General features: G+C 47.1%; 1 protein-coding gene across 1 annotated transcript; it reads right to left on the bottom strand.

Moving 5' to 3' along the window:
• Positions 1–416: 416 nt before the first annotated feature.
• On the bottom strand, positions 417–5,574 carry LOC308171947 (pancreatic secretory granule membrane major glycoprotein GP2-like; the record flags this gene model as incomplete). The annotated part of the gene is made up of 7 exons (XM_080546860.1): positions 417–512; positions 1,224–1,383; positions 1,563–1,811; positions 2,460–2,611; positions 3,130–3,335; positions 4,104–4,463; positions 4,896–5,574. 7 exons carry the CDS (start codon positions 5,572–5,574, stop codon positions 417–419), a joined length of 1,902 nt encoding a protein of 633 aa, XP_080402986.1.
• Between the last annotated feature and the right edge of the window lie 8,902 nt (positions 5,575–14,476).

Genomic DNA, 14,476 nt, shown 5'->3' with positions numbered 1-14,476 from the left:
TATGTCTTGTAATTTTTGCTGTAAGAAGTGTCTCAGTGATCCATGGCGCTCAATTCAGTTTCTCGATATCTGAAAGTCAAAAACAGACGCATAGTCGGATCCCCCATCACTGACATCAATGTTTTGATTGACAATTTTTTTATAGGTCAGAATAGGTCATACTTACAGGTGATTGGTCAGAACAGGTCATACTTACAGGTGATTGGTCAGAATGGGTCATACTTACAGGTGATTGGTCAGAATGGGTCATACTTACAGGTGATTGGTCAGAACAGGTCATACTTACAGGTGATTGGTCAGAATGGGTCATACTTACAGGTGATTGGTCAGAACGGGTCATACTTACAGGTGATTGGTCAGAACGGGTCATACTTACAGGTGATTGGTCAGAATGGGTCATACTTACAGGTGATTGGTCAGAATGGGTCATACTTACAGGTGATTGGTCCGATGGTTAAAGGCTTCAGGGGGACGGACTCGTGGGCAGAACGGCGTTTCCTTTTGGAGCACACCTAAGGAGAGAGAACACACACTGGGTCAGGGAAAACAGAACCCTAAACCTAACCCAGACTAACCCTAACCCAAACTAACCCAGACTAACCCTAACCCAGACTAAGGCCCAATCCCATTTCTCATTTTAACCCCTACCCCTTGATTTGGAATGCCACTTGCTTTTCGGCTTGCCCCTCAGAGGGGCAAGAGTTACAAGGGGTAGTGGTTGAAACCCTCCTCAATGAATTGGGATAACCTTTCACGACCCAGATACGTCATCAGTAGTATCATAGAAAAGCACAGAGATTTGTTCACGCTAGAAGTTAAGTTTCCCGCTATCAATCGATCAAACGAGTCATCAAATAAAAAAGAACAATGCTTCATTACCAGGCCAGTTCATGACAGAATAGCTGTGCTCTGTAGGCTATTAACCCGTGCTCCTACCCGTGCCAATCTGCACAGCCTACACGTGAACGTGAAAAAAACGGCTAAGTAGTAGGGCCAAGGGGTGAATTGGGATTGGGCCTAACCCTAACCTAGACTAACCCTAACCCTAAACCTAATCCTGGAGAGTAGACAGAGAGTGAGTCAGAGAGACCAGAGAGAGTCAGAGAGACCAGAGAGAGTCAGAGAGACCAGAGAGAGACCAGAGAGAGTCAGAGAGACCAGAGAGAGTGAGAGAGAGACCAGAGAGAGTCAGAGAGACTGAGGAGGTGGAGTGCAGGACTCACTGGAGAGCAGGAGGAGCTCCTCTGGTCACACAGGCTCAGGTTGCAGTGCAGGAAGATGTCCTGGTAGTTCCCCTGGAACAGGAACAGCAGAGCAGAGAAATGTGCCTGGAGGGATGATCCATTTTCCACCACTGTCACCTGGCGTTGTTCACTAGGACACCTAGAAGAAAAACAGGGCTTAATATACACAATGCCTAAAACGACACACACACCGATGTACACACACGACACACACACACACCACACACACCACACACACCACACCCACCACACACACACACACACACACACACACACACACACACACCACACACACACACACACACACACACAACTGACCTGAGCTGGATGAGATAGTACCGCATGAGGTCCCCGGGGTCGGATGAGTGTGTTGCATAACACTCCTCCAGGACCGCCACAAACCGCTCCGTCTCCGACTCCTCCACGGTCACGCCCACATGCAGGACGGAGCCCACTGCCAGTTTGACCCCTTGGCCTGCTGGGTAAGGCTCTGTGTAGTTGGCGTTGTGGTACAGGAGCATGGAGGCTCTGACTTTGGAGCCCTTGCCAGTTACCTCATCCTTCAGCCTAGGGAATACAAGGTTTAAATACTAAACGTTTTATTGATTTTTTTATTGATTTAACCTTTGTTTAACCAGGAAAAGTCACTCAGTCATTGAGATTAAAAATCTATTTTACAAGAGTGTCAAGACAAGACAGGCAGGCAGCAGCAGCAGCACACAATTAACAGGGATAAAACAACATAACAATTTACAATGAAAATAAAGAATAAATTAAATCTTAAAATCCTTATCATAAAATATCAATACATCAACGCATAGATCAAATGTAGTCTCAACACACTGTCTCTTTTCACACAACCCCCCCAACACACATACACACATACACACACACACACACACACACACACACACACACACACACACACACACACACACACACACACACACACACAAATATTTAGCAAGATTCGCACAGCCCTAAGAAAATGACACTAATGGTTTAGTATTCTAATATACTGTGTACAGTATGTGGATCTTGTGTAACTGGAGTAACTGAGGGCTAAGTGCCTTACTCAAGGGCACACTAGTGGTGGTGTTTCAGGTGGGATTTGAACTCCCAACCTTCCGATCACCAGTCCCAACTCACTGTCCACTAGACCACCCCTACCCCTAGCTGCTGTTGTTAACTGTGATGTCTCCCTAAGCCACTCACGAGAGGAAGGGTCTGATGGCCGCGTCCAGGCTGGCGTTGGTCCCCAGAGGATAGACGCAGGAGAAAGGGACACTCACGGGACGGGTGAAGTAGACATTTTGGATCGGGTAGACGAACAAACTGTTTGAGTAGATGGCATGGGTACCGTTGGTCTGTCATTCAAACAAACAAACAAACAAACAAACAAACAAACAGGAAGAATGTTAGATACTTTACATTTTGGGCATTTAGCAGACGTCTTATTCCAAAGCGACTTACAATCAATACATTTGACTAAGCAAGTGAATCATCAATCCACCAGTCGTAGCAGGAAGAGTAATCTAGCTCAGGCCCGGGGCCATTGGCAGTCTCACTGATAGAAGTTACTGGATAGCTAGATAGAAGATACTGGAATATACTGGAAGAGATCTTGTGGTAACTCCAGTTCAATACGTTTCTAAAATTCAGATTTTGAGCCAGAATTTGAGAAAAAAAAAAACACCAAAGCTACATTTGTACATTGTCCAGTATAACGTAGCTTTGGTGTAGTGTTCATGTATATCCATCCTAGTGAAGAATCCGCCCTTTGTTGAGGACAACATATTCAACTGGAAATCTGTTATCTATCGAGAGTTTAATTCTCCTCACCTACAGTATGTTTCCACAGTTGCCCTCTATGCTCTCCACCTACCTGCAGTATGTTTCCACAGTTGCCCTCTATGCGGTCCACCTGGTACCACACGATGCCGTCACGTTCTTGGTGGGTGTGGCAGCGAGGGTCAGCCAGGTTGGCAGAGGCGGCGTCAAGGCCGACCGCAGCAAGGGAAGATGTGCGGAGACCCACCAGTATAATGGCCTGGCCACACTCCAGCTCCGGGGCTGGTAAAGTGGGCTTCTCTGGGAGAGAAGAGGAGAAAAAGCAAAGGTGAAAATGTGTTTTAATACTTAAGCCCCAACCCATCATTACTAACCAAAGTAACCCCTCAAAAAAATAACTATCTTTTAAAAAAATATATTATTAGAACTTAATTGTTCCTTAGAATGTAATTATTCCTTCTTCTAGCATTATGACAGCCAGTGGGCCCTGGCATAGATTACTTTTCTTGCGATGACTGATGGACAGATGATTCACTTACTTAGACAAATGTACTTTGGATAAGGGTGTCTACTAAATGCCAAAAATGGAGATGTACCCTGAGTGGTATTCTGTAGACCTCCATTTGTTGACAGTAGTGTAACAGTAATCATCGAATTAGATCAATACCATGCAAAATATACTTTTGGTTGTGTTTAATCAAGACATAAGAATCATTAAGAATATCACATTTTGTCTTTGCTTACATATTGAATATAACATATTGACGGACATAAGTGTACAGCCTACTGCAAAGAATAGGCGTAGACAAATGTCACAAAGTGCTTCAAGACAAAATAATACTAAACAATATAAACAATAAATAAGTAGTAGTAGTAATAAGTAGTTAAAGTACAAGAGATTGATAACAGTCAGCTATGTACAGTTAAGGTAGCTATGTACAGTATGGTGTATATGAATGTAAAAAAATTAGGTATGTACAAATGAGATATGCAAATGAGGTTATATGCAAATGAGGTATACGCAAAGGACGGCTGATTGTGGGAGGAGCCTCGTCACCGTTTACTCACCTGGCCTCTCGCATCTCCAGGTGGCTCCGTCGTCACTGATGCAGCTCTCGCCAGCCTCACAGTGGGGACACATCGCTTTCGGTGTCGTCTTGTTGCCGTTTTCCGGCGTCGTCATCACTGCACTCGCACGTGTGGTGGTGAAGTAGAAAGGGGGCGGGGTTTCTGGTGGTGTTGTGTAATCGACGGGTGTTGTTGTTGTTGTTGTTGTGAAATAGAGAACGGCTGTTTCTGGTGGCGTTGTGTCAGGTGTTGTTGTTGTCGTTGTTGCTGCTGGGGTAACAGTGGTCGTGGTGTCAGGTGTGGTCGTGGTAGTGGTACGGGGTATGGTGGTAGGGCCTGGGGTGGTAGGGGCAGCCACAGCTGAAAGATACAGTTCAGAAGACACGGTAAGAAAAGAGCCTGTCGAACATATATGAAATATGCTGGACTGGAGCATATTGGCATGTACAAAAGAGCCATAAATGGATCTTGTGAATAAATAAATAAAATAAATAAATAAATACATTTTATTTCAATACAATTATTAAAGTTATTATGATCACAATTCAAAATGCACAAATCAACATGCTATATCCTAACACTGATCTAACTCTGTAAGGAAAGTCCTAAAATAAACTTGGAAAACACCTGAAATAGCTAGATAGATAGATAGCGTTATGGAAGCTCAGACCACAACAACAACAAAATAAAGTGACAATTGAAGAATCGTCTAAAACTAAAAACTAAAATAAAGATAGACCACAAGACATATATGGGACCTTATACGGTAAGAAATTAAGTATGAAACCTCACCTGCACAATAGGCAAAGTAGCAGCCGGGCGGTATTACAAACTTGTAGACATAGAAGTCACCGGGGCAGGCCTTCACGTGGATGGGAGTAGTCTGCACCCAGCAGCAGTTTCCCCGGTAACTGGCGCAGACTTTCCTCTGGGCCACCCCGTCCTGGATCGTCGGATGCGGGGACGCTAGCCACATCGGGGCCTGGGTGCCGCACATGAACGGATCCACGCACGTCTCGGGCATGGCCGTGCTGACCGTGTCCACGTACAAGCGGTACCAGCCGTCCCATTTCACGTAGCGGTCGCAGTGCCTGTCGCTGTCGCGGGTTTTGTACTGGGTGCTGCGCCAGCTGTTGTCGAGCTCTGTGTAGGTCTTGCAGGGGTCGGCGCACTCCTGGTAGCCGGAGCTGGTGAAGCAGTCCTCGCCAGATCCACACTCGTAGAAGCCGCACGTGGCGCGCACGTTGTTGACGTCGTCAGAGCTGGAACTGTCAGAGAAGCGGCGACGGCGGACAGGGGCGTGGCCGCCTACAGGTGAGCCGGCAGGTGAGGGTGTGCAGGAGAAGCCATCACCGGAGAAGCCCTTTTTACAGGTGCATTCGACGGATTGACCAGATACGGGTTTGCAGGTGGCTTGTTCATGACACGCCTTACAGTCTGTGCCCACCAAACCTGTGAGAATTGACAACATGTTTTAAGAAACGTCACTAATGTTCATCCCCGATGATCCCTGATCGCCCCCTTCTTAAGCCGCGTGCACACCGCGGACCGTGACCCACCGTTCTGGCGCAACCTGGTGGGACGTACTTCAACGTGCGATGCAGATGCAAAGCTCTACTCGTGTTGCTAGCGAAGTTTCCCACAGAAGTGGGGAAAAAAACGTCAGATTAGTTATATAAACAGGTTATTTTGATAAACTGGACACATTTTGTGAATATATATGGTTACTTTCTCGACTGAAAACTTCATAAAATGACATATTAACACTTGTAGAGCCAAATTACAGATTTTAGCCAATGGCAGCCAAAATTGGCGAGAGGCGAGAGCTCCGCAAGAAACTACTTCCGGTTTACTTCCGGATCCAACGCAACGCAAAAAGCTGAATTTTGTTTGACTGATTGCCGCACCCTGACGGTCAAGAAACGCAATGCAGAGCAAGGCAACTGATCAACGCAACGGCCCCATTGAGATGAATGACTTCCGGTGCAACGCAATAGCCCTGTGTGCACGCTACGTACGTCTACATTTTCGTCTACATTTTCCGATGCCTAGCCTATATTTTGAGGTCTGTGGTTCAGAGAGCAGAAATTAAAAAAATTTTCGTCACATTATGTTAGATTGACCTTATATGCCTGTGTGGTCTCTGCGGCGGTAGATGCCTTAGCAATAAATGCATTAACCTTTTTATGAGTATTTAGTCATTGAGTGGGCTAGTAATTAGAGTTTGAGTTTTTATCTGAGCATTTTCTTTTCACCGACTGTTTCTATTCCCACTTCAGTAACAACAACAAATCAAACTTCATGAGTTTCTAATAACAAAACAATCACAACAAAAAGCAATGTTGATAATTGTTAGGGAAAATGTCCTATGAGTCTCGTGGTGATTAGAAGGAAGGTATGAGTATATTAACCAAGCTATTGTTTCTGTTTAATATTAAGGATGGACAACAAAAAGATACCTCTACCTGAGCTATATCCAGCGCTGGCCAGTACTAGTAGACATACTAGTAGACCTGTCGATGTCATCCTCTTCAACAGCATTGACTTTAGGGGCAGAAACTTGGAAAAAAAAAAACAACAATTATTTAATTCATACCTTTCACCTATACAGGTGTAATGGAAATGTAACCATACGGTCCTCAGGTGAGACAGGAAACCAACAAGATGGTACACAGTATTTACTCGTTAATAAGGTTTAATCAAAATAGTTAGCAAAGTATTGACTTACAACAGTACACAACAGAAGTGTCATGAGAGCTGTCCTGGCAAGAAGCCCTGAATTCCGGCTCTCACAAACATCTTATACTCGACCAGATGCACAAGGTCAGCCGGCCCTCCTTCGAGGGTGGCGTGATTTACAGACAATGAGCTGGTGTGTACCTTATCTCTCTCAGTACTAGCAGATGGGCACACTATCTTGTCAAGTGGCAAATTTAACCCGGTCTACCCGGCAGAATGAGCACATTCTGTACTGAGAAGTAAGGTGGTAAATTGAGAACACAATGTTCAAACTTGCCTTCATGTAGAACTCCAGAGCAGTTAGATCAGATAACATACTGTTAACTTTTTAGTCTATGACATTAGTACAGGAACAAATCAACTTAGGATATACTGATTATACACAGGAATAACAGGAAGACACGTTAGGGCATTTTTAGCCATTACATTCCTCTCTTTTGAGCATACAAATGATCAATCAAATAAAAATGATAAAAATGTACTATCTACGTGTGGGTCTTTACTTTGTTAGTCTAGGCCGGGGATACATCTGGTAATGCATAATTACACAAGTATAATTACACAAGTGAACACACTATCAGGGAATGTTAAGACATCATTTTTGCTCGAACAAGAGTTCAGCCAACACACATTATCAACATTCCATTAGTCGCAGTAGTAACATAGTAGTAGTGATACTGGGAATACAATAAATGTCTAATTTCCACATACACAAATAAATACATAGGCTACATAAACTGCTAGACAGATTCATTTAAAAAGGATGTTAAATCTTTAAAAAAAAATAGTGACTGTGTTGGGAAAATAAGCGACTCAAATGAGTCCCCATCCTAATATTTCCAACATAATCATCTCAATTTTTGTACTTAACTAAACCAATACAATAACTTTTCCGTAAGGCTAATCATGAAAAGTGTAGACTTACCGTTTTTTGATGGCGTGTGTTGAAACCCATCTGCAGGCTTGGTATTTATTGACAGGTAAGAGGGAAGGGGGAAGCAGGTGACTTCCAACACCACTTAAGGTCACTGATTAAGTTGAATAATAAACACGAAACAAGTTCATACGCAATAAGTTCATACGCAACGAATGTCACAACTGTCACAAAGTGACCAAACCAAAGTCTATATGCTTTGGTGGACGGCGGTGTGGACGCATTAGATGTTTTGAATTGAATCAATGTAACTTAAGAAGAACATTTAAAACCTTAAATCAACAGCAGGAGTGCAGTGAGTGGCAGGAGGCTGATGCAAGACAAGGTTGATGAATTGAGGTAGATTACATGTTCACAATTGCAGTTGAAACCCATAGCGTATTCTTTACCGCTAACTTACTGTGTTTTTGAAACAGACAATGGTTATAGCTTATAGGCTATACAGAATACATCCAAGGTGTAGTGATTGTCATTGTACTTTTGTCAGAATGCTTTCTCTTGTTAATGTAGCGTAGAGAGACAAGCATTTATAGGGGGTGCGTTCGTAAATTCGCTCTGAGAGCGCCGGAGCGCACACTGGATTCAACGTCATAAAGGGACCAAGTAATTTGATTGGACAAGAGGCATTCCATAAGTGCGGATCAGATTCCAGAGCAGATTTACGAACGCAGCCCTAGATACAGTCTATAGTACTCGGTTGTGCTCACGCAATGTTTAGTCATTCTAATTCAGAGGATTAATACTGTTTAGTCATTCTAATTCAGACGATTAATAAGACCCGATATCTTTGTCCCTTCCCAACCCTCTCTCTTTACTTTGGACAAGTAACAAAAGCTGGTATAAGCTTATATAAATGCACACCCAGTGAAAGGTGAATGTGGCAATGGTCCTCACGCTATGCTCTTACATTAAAGACATGGAGGAGCTTGGAAGAGAGTGTGTGTGTGTGTGTGTGTGTGTGTGTGTGTGTGTGTGTGTGTGTGTGTGTGTGTGCGTTGGCATTCTGGGATATTTCTGTCGTTCTAGAGCAAGGCTGCATATGGGTGAACATGTGGACATTATTGTTACATATAGGCATATGTTAGTAGCATGTGTTACAGGGACACCTAGGGGTGACCTGATAATGTTACATGTACGACCCGGATGTTGTATGTGGGCGTGAGCGGAAGGAACCGCAGTTTAATAATAAAAGACATACTGAAACATGGAGTCAGAAGCGGGATCTAAGTAAAAATAAAAATAAAATAAAGACGCTTAAAGAAATAAAACGCCATGGCAAGCAACAGCATCCCCGCGCCCGATGGTATGCGCATGGCTGGTGATCTGGCGAAAAACTGGGAAGTCTTCCGTGCAGAGTTTGAGGATTTTTTGCTCGCTACCGGACTGAGCGAGAAGTCGAAGCTGATCAAGGCAGACACGCTGAGACGGCTGATGGGAAGTGAGTGCCGTCATGTGTACACACATAGCCTCACGTTGACGGAGGATGAACAGAAGGACCCAAAAGCGATTATGGACGCTTTGGGGGTTTACTTCAAACCGGCGAGAAACGTCATTTATGAGAGGTACATGTTTGGAAGCTGCAAACAAGAGGCTGATGAGCCAATAGACAGTTTCCTGACAAGGCTTAAGGAGAGAGCATCGTCATGCGAATACCGTGCGCTGAAGGACGAGCTGGTTCGTGACAGGCTTGTGCTGGGTGTTGCGAGTGAGGGCACCAGGAGGCGTCTGCTACGCGAACGTGAGTTGACGTTACACACAGCGACTGAAATCTGCCGGCTCGCTGAGCTTACCGAGAGACACATGAGAGTGATGGCCCCGCTAGCACAGACGGACAATGTGAATGCCGCGGACAGGCAGAGTGAGAGGCGCGCACATCAAAGGAAAACAGCGCCAGCGGAGAGAGAGCCACAGTGGAGCTGCAAATACTGTGGAGGCAGCCACAAACGGGGCAGGGAGCAGTGCCCAGCCTACGGTAAGACATGCCGGATATGTGGCATAGCAAATCACTTTGCCAAGGTATGCCAGGCTGGCAGCAAGGCTGACGAAATAAAAAAAGTGAATGTGCTTGAAAATGATGAGCAAAGAGAAGATGACTCAGATACTGATGATAGACTGTTTCTAGTAACTGAATGTGTCAATACTGCAAAGGCCCAGCAGGGGCGCAAGTGGTTTGTGAATCTATGCCTGAATGAGAAAAGGCAACAGTGTCAGCTGGATACAGGCTCCACCTGCAATGTCATGGGCCGCAAGATTAAAGAGAAGCTGTCACCCAGAGCGGCGCTAGGCCCGAGCGCAGCCAAGTTAAAGTTATACTCTGGGGAAATCATGCCATCACTGGGGAAATTCCACACTGAATGTGTCATCCGGGGAGAAAAGCACAACCTCACATTTGAAATAGTCGACACAGAGCAAAAGCCTCTTCTCGGGGGGGGGGGGCACATGCGAACGTCTGGGCCTCGTATCCTTCACCGTTCCAGATGAACTCCACACAGTTGATGCAAGCCAATCTGTGCCCCTCACCAAAGATCAGCTGCTGAGAGACTATCATGATGTCTTCAATGACCCAATCGAGTCAGTCCCGGGCGAGATACACTTCGAGCTGGATCCTGATGTGACGCCGGTGCAGTGCGCGCCAAGGAATGTTCCAGTGGCTCTGAAGGCGAGAGTCAAGGAGGAACTTGACAGACATGTCAAGGTCGGCAACATTGAGCCGGTGACTGAGCCGACAGCATGGATAAGTAACATGGTGACTGTCGCAAAGCCAGAGAAAATAAGAATCTGTATCGATCCAAAGCCTCTCAACCGAGCGCTGCTGAGGTCTCACTACCATATGCCTACGCTGGAAGATGTGTTGTACAAGTTGCCCAAGGCTCGCCTCTTCACGTTGGCAGACGCTCGTGATGCCTTTTTACAGTGCAAGCTTGACGACGCGAGCAGCCGTCTGACGACCTTCTGGACACCGTGGGGTCGGATGAGATGGCTCAAGCTCCCTTTCGGAGTCTCAGTAGCGCCTGAGATCTACCAGCGCAAGCAACACGAGCTGCTATCGGGCCTGGCCGGCATCGAACCGATCGCGGATGACATCCTGGTGGTCGGGTGTGGCGATACGGATGCCGAGGCCGAACTGGACCATGACAGAAACTTGAGTGCTCTCATGGAACGATGCAGAGCAGTGGGACTCAGGCTGAGTGAACGCAAGCTACAGTTCAAACTCAAAGCCGTACACTTCCACGGCCACATTCTGTCCTCGGAGGGACTGAAAATCGACCCAGAGAAGACACGGGCCGTGCTGGAAATGCCGACACCCACCGACGTGAAAGCAGTTCAGCGCTTTATTGGGTTCGTGACGTACCTTGCAAAGTTTCTGCCAAAGCTCTCGGAGGTCTGTGAGCCGCTCCGCAGGCTCTTGGATAAGGACGTCATGCGGCACTGGTTGCCCAAACACGAAGATGCAGTGCGCGGAGTGAAGCGTATGGTCAACTGCACGCCCGTCCTCAAGTACTATGATATCACAAAGCCTGTCACGGTCCAGAGCGACGCCAGCATGACCGGGCTGGGGGGCTGTTTGTTACAAGGGGGACAGCCGGTGGCTTTTGCATCGAGGGCACTAACGCCGACAGAGCAAAACTACGCTCAGATTGAGAAGGAGTGTTTGAGCATAGTCTTTGCCTGCCAGAGATTCCACCAGTACCTGTATGGCAGGGAGGCTATCACTGCAGAAACAGACCACAAGCCGCTTATCACAATATTCAAGAAGCCCCTCCTGAGCGCACCGAAACGTCTACAAGGCATGTTGCTGCAGCTGCAAAGCTACAATCTGGATGTTGTGTACAAGCCGGGCCCCGAGATGTATGTCAGCGACACTCTGAGCAGGGCCACGCCCCCGTGCCGTGGGTCTGACACCCCGTACGTGCAGCATGCTGTGTGCGCCGTGAACAGCACCCAGGCCGGGTATTCACAGCTGGACCAGGCGCAGCACCTGGACGTTACGGCTTTCAGATTCCACCAGATTGTGCAGCACACAGAGACGGATGATGTGCTTCAGGAGCTGGCATCTGTGATCCTCAGTGGCTGGCCAGACTTTAAAGAGGACACTCCGCTGGCAGTGCGGGAATACTGGCCCTTCAGAGACGAGCTGAATGTTCAAGACGGAGCGTTGTACAGGGGACAGTGCGTCGTCATACCAAAAGCCATGAGATCTGAGCTGCTCAAACGCATACACGCTAGCCACATTGGTGGGGAGGCGTGTTACAGACGGGCCAGGGATACGCTCTTCTGGCCGAACATGAGAGCGGAGATAAAGGACTTTGTGGCGAACTGCTCCGCATGCAATGAGTACGCACGGGTCCAGCAGAAGGAACCGATGATGTCGCATGACATACCGGTGCGCCCGTGGCAGGCAGTGAGTATGGACGTCTACTCATATGCGGGCAAGGACTTTCTCATCATTGTGGACCAGTATTCGGATTTCTGGGAAATCGACCAGCTGCCAGATCTGTCTGCTGACACGCTCATCACGCGCTGCAAAGCTCAGTTTGCACGTTATGGGCAGCCAGAGAGGGTGGTCTTGGACAACGGCCCACAGTTTGCATGCGAACGGTTCAAGAAGTTTGCAGCGAGCTGGGGGTTTGCCCATGTCACATCCTCACCCCGACATCCTCGATCCAACGGCAAGGCTGAGTCGGCCGTTAAGATTGTCAAGTCACTCTGCAAGCGGGCGAAATTGGATGGCACGGATGCGTGGATGGCCATCCTTCACTGGCGCAACACACCCACAGAGGGGTTGGACAGCAGCCCGGCCCAGCGCTTAATGGCACGCAGGCTCAAAACGTCACTGTCCGTCGCGGACAGCCTGCTTCTACCACGTGTGGTGGACGGAGTGGCAGAGAAGCTGCGGTGGAAACGGCGGGTCGCCAAGTCATTCTATGACACGTCTGCCAGAGACCTTCCAGAGCTGGATGTTGGAGATCACATTAGGATGAGGCCTCTGCCAGGTGATCGCACAGGGCGGTGGCGACGAGGCCAGTGCCTCCAGAAAGTCGCTCCCCGCTCGTTCGTGGTGGATGTGGACGGCACACTGTACAGACGCAACCAAGTGGATCTGCGTGTTGCAGAGCGCTCAGCTCAAGCGCAACAGACAGACATTCTACGGCCTGAGCGGAGCAGTCCTGACCAGACCCAGGTCGCTGGGGAGACTGCCTCAGCCGAGACACGGATTGTCTCAAGTCGGGGGGAGACAGGCGGCGAGGTACATCCTCGTACACCAAGGGCACCGGCGACGCCGGGGGGTCCTGCCACGGCAGGCCAGGGTGTCTACTCACGGAGTGGTCGCCTGTCACGGCCGCCACAACGACTGGACTTATGACTTTGAAAAAAAAAAAAAAAAAAAAAAAGGGAAATAATGCAATGTTGTAATGCTATTGTTAATGTTTGGGATTGTTATTGTCAATGGAATTGCAGACGGAGATGCAAGCATGTAATTTGCAGCTAAAGGAAAGGAGATGTTACATATAGGCATATGTTAGTAGCCTGTGTTACAGGGACACCTAGGGGTGACCTGATAATGTTACATGTACGACCCGGATGTTGTATGTGGGCGTGAGCGGAAGGAACCGCAGTTTAATAAAAGACATACTGAAACAATTATTAACCAGTGTTCCGTCTCTCTCTCCGCTGCCTTGACATGGTTGTCAGTGGTTCTGCTGCCAGAAGCATCAGTTCATCCTGTGGCCCAGAGAGTTGATCAGCTCTAACACACAAACACTGAAGCACTTAGGACCAGAGAGTTGATAAGCTCTTAACACACAAACACTGAAGCACTGTAATACATGGAGTTTGTTCAATAACTTGCACTGTCCCTTCTCAAATAAACATAGCAAATCAAATGTAATCTGGATCAGAATGATCCTGATTCTCTTTGGCTATCCAGGATCAGATCTGTCTGTCTGGTTTCCCCTGTAAGACTCAGAACCGGCCAGCCAGATCTGATCCTGGATAGCCAAAGAGAGTCAGGATCATTCTGATCCAGATTAAAGGTTCTGAACCACTGGGCCCTGGAGAGTTGAAACATTTGGTTAAATATATATTTCAGATTTCAGTAAATGTAAAATTAATGTAAATATTAATATATGTCAGATTTCTTACCTCTAGACATTTAAGACTCACCTGTTTCTCCGTCTGATGTTCACCTGAGCGGAGATCACTGTGACGCCCACGTCTAACCTGCCTTATTCTGTTCATTACAACTGGATTAGATTAGAGTCAACTTTATATTTGACAAGAGTACAAGTATTGAGACAACAAAACACAGTTTGGCATCTAACCAGATGACAGGCAGGCAGGCAGACAGACAGACAGACAGGGAGGCAGACAGACAGGCAGGCAGACAGACAGGCAGACAGACAGGCATACAGACAGACAGACAGACAGGCATACAGACAGGCAGTCAGGCAGGCATACAGACAGACAGGCAGGCAGACAGACAGGCATACAGACAGACAGGCAGTCAGGCAGGCATACTGACAGACAGGCAGGCAGGCAGGCATACAGACAGACAGACAGACAGGCAGGCATACAGACAGGCAGGCAGGCAGACAGGCATACAGACAGACAGACAGACAAGCAGGCATACAGACAGGCAGGCAGACAGGCATACAGACAGACAGACAGACAACTCAATTAATTGTTTGGATAGTTTATT

Source organism: Nansenia antarctica (assembly GCF_963989245.1).
Source record: "Nansenia antarctica genome assembly, chromosome: 16".
In the NCBI taxonomy this organism is placed as follows: Eukaryota; Metazoa; Chordata; class Actinopteri; order Argentiniformes; family Microstomatidae; genus Nansenia; species Nansenia antarctica.
This window is presented reverse-complemented; position numbering and strand designations above follow the sequence as displayed.